The sequence below is a fragment of the Hydra viridissima genome, unplaced genomic scaffold (genome assembly GCF_058129835.1).
Source record: "Hydra viridissima isolate aposymbiotic clone 2 unplaced genomic scaffold, HvirCarnegie_v1 scaffold_11, whole genome shotgun sequence".
Lineage (NCBI taxonomy): Eukaryota > Metazoa > Cnidaria > Hydrozoa > Anthoathecata > Hydridae > Hydra > Hydra viridissima.
Window position 1 is genome coordinate 13,535,001 of NW_028324310.1, and position 8,090 is coordinate 13,543,090.

Below are 8,090 nucleotides of genomic sequence, written 5' to 3' on the forward strand. Positions count from 1 at the left end.
GCTAAGAAGCGCTTTCCAATATTAGCTTCAACATTTTTGTTATACGGGGGGTTATACCATATAATTTTACGTTTGCGATGTTTACTTTGATGCTTGTCTATTTGTGGTTGGTAGGTGAGTTTTGAATTGTAACCTGATTTCCGTAAAGCCTCTTCATAAGGAAGAATAGAGTTATTGAACACAGTTTCATTTATTGCCATAGCTGATAATCTTGACTCAATAGTGCGAGGGATTTCTTTTATTATATTAGGTGGATGGTTTGAATCAGAATGAACATACGAAAGTTGGTTATTAGGTTTACAATATGGTTGATAAGAACTGTCGATCAGGTTCAATGTTACATCCAGATAATTGACAATTTTAATGTTCGATTGAATGGAGATATTTAGGTTGTTATCTTTAAAAATATGCGTAAAATGCTTTTTAATTTTCTCCATTTGTTGGCCGCTTTTGTTTTCAAAAATAGCGAGTCCACTTTCACAGTCGAACTTTCCAAAGAAATATGGATGCTAAAATCTAAAAATCTGAAACCGGTGATTACATGGAAGATTGTAGCACAATGCAAACCCTACAATCAAGCAGCAAAAGTTTGTAACCTTTGTCTCCGCGAAAAATTTCATATATTATCATACAAAGGAGAAAACTTACTTAACAAAAGATATGAAATAGTATCAAAGTGCCGGCATGCAAAGAAATTTTTGCTATCCTTATTCGACACCAGGGACTAAAACCTTTGACGTCTTTTTGTTTTGTTTCGGTTTAGTAACGTCAGAACTCGTTCTACCGTGATTTTAATTTGTAATTTTTAAACGGCTTTTAAGTAACGATATACACTATGGCTGATGATTGCCGTAAGGCATGAAACTCAGAGTTCCATAAAAAGGTGTTTTTATTCATTTTATACAAATAAATATATATATATATATATATATATATATATATATATATATATATATATATATATATATATATATATATATATATATATATATACATATACATACAGTGAGAGAAATAAGTACAAAAGATTTTATTGTGGAAAATAAACTTTGTCAGGTTTTTTTCGAAAAACATATGTTTTTGATAAATACTTTTATAATTCTGAATAGAATTCTGAATAGAATTTTTTTTTTTCAGAATTTTCTTTCAGAATTCTGAATAGAATTCTGTAAGCAAATTTAATCACGATTTTATGTTGCAAAAAATTAATCAAAGGTAATTAACTTGCGTTGCTAAAATTTAACGATTCCCGAAGGAGTGTTAAAACTTCAATGAAAAATAATTATCCGAACATGTTGTTTTGTAAACGAAGTTTTGAAATTGATTATTAAAAAAAGTTTTTAAACCAATGGTTTTAGAAATATTGTTGTTTTACAACGAGTAATTTTTAATAATTGACTGATATTTTTTTAAATTCATTTGATTTACCATTGATATCATCAAGTATGGGAGTTAAAACCAAGGAATGGTCCCAAGCTCAACGCAATTTGGTTATTGACTTGTTCAAGCAAGGTAAAACGTTTAGGTCGATAAATAAAGCGACTGGAATGGCATTAGGAACCATCAGCGATCTGGTTAAAAAGTATAATATGTTTGGATATGTGCAAAATCAGCCCAGATGCGGAGCAAAGCGTAAAACAACATCAAGAATAGATCGACAAATTGTAAAGATGGTGCAAAAAAACCGTTTTTTATCAGCACCAAAAGTGTCAAGCCTCCTTGAGAAAGATTTTGGGTTAAAAGTGAGCTCATGTACTATTCGAAATCGATTGAAAGAAAGTGGATTCAAAGCAAGAGTTCCACGCAAGAAACCATCCCTTTCAAAAATCCATCGAAAACGAAGACTTGCATTTGCTAAAAAATATGTAAATATGCCGGTATCATTCTGGAGGAAAGTTTTGTGGACGGACGAGTCAAAATTTAATCTTGTGAAGTCCGATGGAGCTCAAAAAGTTTGGAGAAAAAAAGGGGAAGCATGCACACTCAGTTGTATTCGAGGCACAGTAAAATTTAGTGGAGGCAATGTTATGGTATGGGGATCGATGGCTTGGAACGGAACAGGAAAACTGGAGTTTATTGATGGAATTATGGACTCTGAGGTTTATGTTAAAATTCTCAATAAAAATCTTCTGGCTTCAACTAAAAAACTGCGATTAGGAAAGCATTTTATTTTCCAACAAGACAATGACCCTAAACATACGTCAAAGAAAGCAAAAGAGTTTTTCATCCAAAAGCAAATTGAGTTACTTGAATGGCCTGCGCAAAGTCCAGATCTCAATCCAATTGAACATCTCTGGGCAATTCAGGATAAAAAATGTGGCACACGATGTCTAAAAAGAAAAGAAGATTTAAAAATCATGCTCCAAGAAGCTTCGGCTGATATCGACTCAGATACGACAAAGAAATTAGTTGAATCGATGCCATGTCGACTTGGAGAAGTCATAAAAGCTAAAGGCGGTCCAACTCGATATTAAAAAGTCAAAAAAATAATTACTCGGAGAAACGTTAATCTTTAAGCCTTAATCTTTAAAATTTTGTTCGGATACTTATTTAATGCTAAAAAATTGCATAGTTTAAATGTATCTTAATTTTTTATCTATTAAATATTATTATTGATATTTTTTTTTTTGCATATTGAATTCGTAATAAAATTTTCTTTCAGAATAATCATTTCTTTTATTTCTATAAAGTTTTTTTTTTCGAAAAAAACCTGACAAAGTTTATTTTCCATAAAAAAATCTTTTGTTCGGATACTTATTTCTCTAACTGTATATATATATATATATACATATATATATATATATATATATATATATATATATATATATATATATATATATATATATATATATATATATATGTATATATATATATATATATATATATATATATATATATATATATATATATATATATATATATATATATATATATATATATATATATATATATATATATATGCATATATATATATATATATATAAATAGATATAGATATAGATAAAGATATATAGATATCGATAGAGATATATAGATATACATATATATATAGATAGAGATATATACATATATAAAGATATAGATTAAGAAAAAAAACCTACTAATAAAATTTTCGTTTCATTATGGTAGTGTACAGTGGGCGGACAAAAGTAAAAGAAAAACATCAAAATGACATTATTTTACCATTTTACAGATTAAACATCCAGCTTTAATAAAAGTATATATTTTTGTATAATTATGATGCCGTTTGCATTTTAAGCTGTTTATAAAAAACCTTTTTTTTTCAAATTTTTATTTCAAAATATTTTTTTCAAGTTTAATAATATTTTCTGTGTTACTAATAAAAGCATAAACTAATAAGTTTAAAACTTCTCTTTTTATTTTATTGTTAAATAAAATTAAGTGTTATTTTTCAAATGAGCTGTTGCAACCCAATTTTGCACGTAAGTTTCGTAAAAAAAATTGATTTCAAACGATGACGCAATGAAAGTGATTTTTTTTTTTTTAGTTAAAATTTCACTTACAAAATCGAATACTTTTGCAGTCCAAGGTGGTCCAGTAATACATCGTCCAATATGTAGGCATCGCCGATTCGGTTCGTAAAATCCGCAAAAAGCCAATCCGACTTATTTTGCGGATTAAAACAGTCTGTTTGTAAAAATTTTTCGGATTAATAATCTGAAAACTAATTTACGAATCACTAGCGAATTTTTTTTTGCTGATTCACTTCGCTGTTTGGATTATTAATCCGAAATATTTTTACGAACCATTAGCGGATTTTTTTTTTTTTTGCGGATTCTCTTTGCTGTTCCGATTATTAATCCAAAAAATTTTTACAAAGCAATTTAACTTTAATTTGCTTAGCGAACTATACGAATCGCGTTCCGTTCGCGTCACCATTGATTAGTGTGGTCCAAAAAAATACATTTTTATTATGTGCGCGTCATAGCAATAGTGGATTTCTTTTTTATTTTATGGTTTTTTTTTGTTTTTTTTTTGTGGATCGAATTCCTTTGCGAATTATTTCGCATTGCGGATTGCTTCAATTAGTGGATTGGTCCGATAAAATTTATATTGTTATATTTCTTCTACTTAAATATTAACAGAAATAAAAGTGGAAATACAGATAAAAACTAGTTTGAAAAATTATTACGTTCATTTCAATAATTAAGGCCAATAATTAGTTCTTTTATTGAAAACTTTATGCATGCCTCTAAAATATCATTTATTGTTAAGAGGAATATTAAGGAAAATTTTCAAATAACCTAATAAATAATTAGTTCTTTTTCGGAAACTGTATGCATCAAAAACAATCGCGTTTTATTAAGGTGGTAGACTGCTAAAAAACATTGAAAAAAGTAGTTTTTCAAAAGTTGATTAGTTAAAAACTTTAACTATTGCTGTTTTTAAAAACATACATATTATTTTACAAAAAAACATAAAAAGGCCTAAAAAAACAGTTTAAACTTAGTAGGGTGATTTTGCTTCCCCTAGCAACGCTCATAGCAACGTCAAAATAAGGCAATTTTAACTAAATTTTACAAAATCTAAGCACTCAAACCAATAGCTACTTCTTTGTTTTTTGTTTTTCTATGTTTAAATGACATGGTGTGAAAGAACAACGTTGTTGAATTGGTTTATTACTATATATTAACTCGATAAAAGTGCATACTATCAACATGGGTTCTGCAGAAAGAAGAAATAAGTCTAAAAGCAAAAAACGTAAATGTTATAGATTACTTGCGAATAAAATTCACTTGACTTCTGAATATACTACTTCAAGTTCAAATAATACATCAAATAATACATCTCTAACAAATACTTCTTCAAGCAAATCAGCATCTGCTGAAAAGTTAAATTTACCTACTTTTGATACTCCAAGTATTAGTCAAGATAGTAATCCTGAATGTTACATTATATTTAATTCTGATGTCTTGAGTTCAATTTTAAATCTTGTTGGTTCTTGTCCAAAATGCCAATCTTTAATAAAATTGAATAATGATTTATCAAGAAAGAAAGGATTTTCACATCAACTTGTTTTGTCTTGCACTGCAAAAAAATGTCAATGGCAAAATGAGTTTTTTACCTCAAAAAAAATTGAAAAAAACAGTGATAATGAAACACAAAGCATGAAATCGTTTGACATTAATATCAGAATGTGTGTAGCTTTCAGAGAAATTGGAAAAGGTTATGCTGCAATGGAAAGTTTTTGTAACATAATAAACAGTCCACCACCAATGCAAAAAAAAACATACAATAACATTGTCTATAAATTGCATTCGTCTTATATCAAAGTTGCCCAAGATTCAATGAAGCGAGCAGCTGCACAAGCACAACGTACAAGTGAGTCTACTATTGGTGACCCTGATATAAAAAATGTTACTGTAAGTGTTGATGGAACGTGGCAGCGACGCGGTTTTTCCTCGCTGATCGGTGTTGTTACAGCTATTAGTAATGGGAAGTGTGTTGACACTCAAACTCTCATAAAGGATTGTAAAAGTTGCCAATATTGGCAGAGAAACAAAGATATACCGGGATACAATGACTGGGTAGAATCACATATTTGCCCAATTAATCACAAAGGTAGTGCAGGTGCAATGGAAGCTATTGGGGCATTGCAAATATTTAAACGATCAACTGTTTTTAACAAACTGCGTTATACAAAATACTGTGGTGATGGTGACAGTAAGTCTTACCAAAATATAGAAAGTAATAATGTTTACCCAGGGTATAAAATTGAAAAAAGTGAATGTGTCAGTCATGTTCAAAAAAGAGTTGGGTCTCGTTTACGCTCTCTTAAAGTATTGTACAAGGGAAAAGTTTTAAAAGATGGTAAAAGACTTACTGGAAAAGGAAGGATGACAGATAAAGTCATTAATACATTGCAAAACTATTATGGAATGAGTATACGACAAAACAAAGGGAATTTGTATGGCATGAAAAAATCCATAGCAGGACTAATTCATCACTGTTCTGAAAGCAGCAGCGATGAAGAACGCCATAAGTATTGTCCTCGTACTAGCGATTCGTGGTGTAAATATCAAAGGGACAAGATTAATCAAACTTTGACTTATAAAAACAGTATAAACATTCCAGAAGCTGTTTGTGAAATTATAAAACCTATTTTTTCACACAAAGATCTTGGTGCAAACAAGTTATTAAAAAGATGTCTTGATGGAGAAACACAGAATGCAAATGAATCGCTCAATAATGTAATTTGGACAAAATGCCCAAAAAATGTGTACGTGGGTAGGTCAACACTTGAAATTAGTGTTGCATCTGCTGTCATACAGTTTAATGATGGTAAAACTGGTATGATAGATGTTCTTCACAGTTTAGGAATTTTACCAGGACATTTTACTAAAAACGGTTTTCAAAATAGTGATGTGCTACGTGAAAAGCTTATGGACATAAAATCATCTGAAAAGTTTAAAAAACAAAGAAAAAAGCTTAGAGCAACAAGGAAGGGGTTTGATGATAAGCACAATGATGAAGAAGGAACATTATATGAAAAGGGGGGGTTTTAACCTGTTTTCAAGTGTTAATATATTTGTATTTTCAAAATATAAAGTTTTATTTGCATTTTTCTCTGTTGTAAAGTTTTTCATATTCTGGATAAGATTGCGGGAGCTGTATTTGTCCAATTGATTTGAAATTTTGTACAGATGTTCATTTTTATGAGCTTTATGTCCTGAGATAAAGAAATTTTGGATAAAAATTAAAATTAAATTTTTTGGGCTGTTTTGGGGTCAGGAATTTGGCCTAAATTTAGACGCATAGAAAAAGCTTATGGTGCATCGAAATTGAAAAAGATTCAAATTTTTTGTTTATCTCAGGACATTTATCTACTTAAAAGGTACACAACTGTAATATTTTGAGACTTGATATATTTTACTTTTTGAGATATCTTTTCCAAGAACTTTGCACTTTTTAGGCCTAAAAACACTTAAATTTGCCCAAAAATTAGAAAGAGGAAAAAAAAAAAAATTTTTTTTTTTTTTAATCCTATTTATCGTGTTTAAAATGAGAAAATCAATTGGAATAATGTCAGATTTAAAATTTTTTTTTTTAGCAGTCTACCACCTTAAAGCAAATATGAAGGAAATATTGAGGCAAATATTTCAATAAAAAAGTCCGTAAACCGAAAATGTGATTTGATCCGTGTTTTCGAATTTTTAATCCGAAAAGTAATCCTTATTAATAATCTGATCCATTTTTGTGGATTTTAAATTCAAAAAATAATCCGAAATATTCGTCCGATCCGATATGGCAAACTTAATCTGACTCGTTTATTTTTTTTTTATTTCACTATTTTTTTCTTTTCAGTCGCCTAAGCTATCTAATATTTGGGAATTCTTCAACAGTGTGGAGGAAAACAAGGCAAAATGCAAGGCCTGTGGCAAAATATACTTAATCAACAAAAGCACCACAAGTCCTTTAAGGAACCATTTGAAAAGAGTCCACTTGAATTTATATAAACAATTAGAAAGGAAAGATAAGCAAAAATCAACAATACCAGACACTTTTGATGAGCTTGCCACTGAAGACTCAGATTTTGAACAAACACAAGAAAGAGGAAAAAAGAGGAGATGTCCACAGACACAAAAAGATACACTAGCATCGCCACAGCTTGGACCAAGTGGAGTTTGTGGCACTTCCAACACACAGACACGGTAAGGTAGAAAACAGGCTACCAAACCTGAATGGGAAGTTACTGACATCAATAAAGTAAGAACTGTTGTTGACATTACTAAATGGGTGATTGAGGACACTCAACCATTTTCTATTGTAGAAACTGATGCATTCACCCGGATGATGAAAACTGCAACCAACGGTCAATTCAGAGCCATTAAAGCAAAGAATTTATCTACAAAATACACTCATCTCCTTTTTAAATTCATTAAGGAACAAGTAAAAACATTTTCAATACAAACAAGTCAAATCTTGATGGAGTGGCCTTTACATCCGACGTGTGGACTACTGATCACACCAATTTGTCTTTCATGAGCCTTACACTCCACTATATAGATTCAAAGCTCCAATTAAAGCGCTTCTTGGTGGAATTGTCCTACTTCCCCGAACAACATACA

General features: G+C 30.0%; 1 protein-coding gene across 1 annotated transcript; it reads left to right on the forward strand.

The window, feature by feature from the left end:
* Window positions 1-3,280: 3,280 nt before the first annotated feature.
* On the forward strand, window positions 3,281-6,724 carry LOC145187676 (uncharacterized). The gene has a single exon (XM_090066885.1). It carries the CDS (start codon window positions 4,680-4,682, stop codon window positions 6,525-6,527), a length of 1,848 nt encoding a protein of 615 aa, XP_089923011.1. The 5' UTR covers window positions 3,281-4,679; the 3' UTR covers window positions 6,528-6,724.
* The last annotated feature ends 1,366 nt before the right edge of the window (window positions 6,725-8,090 follow it).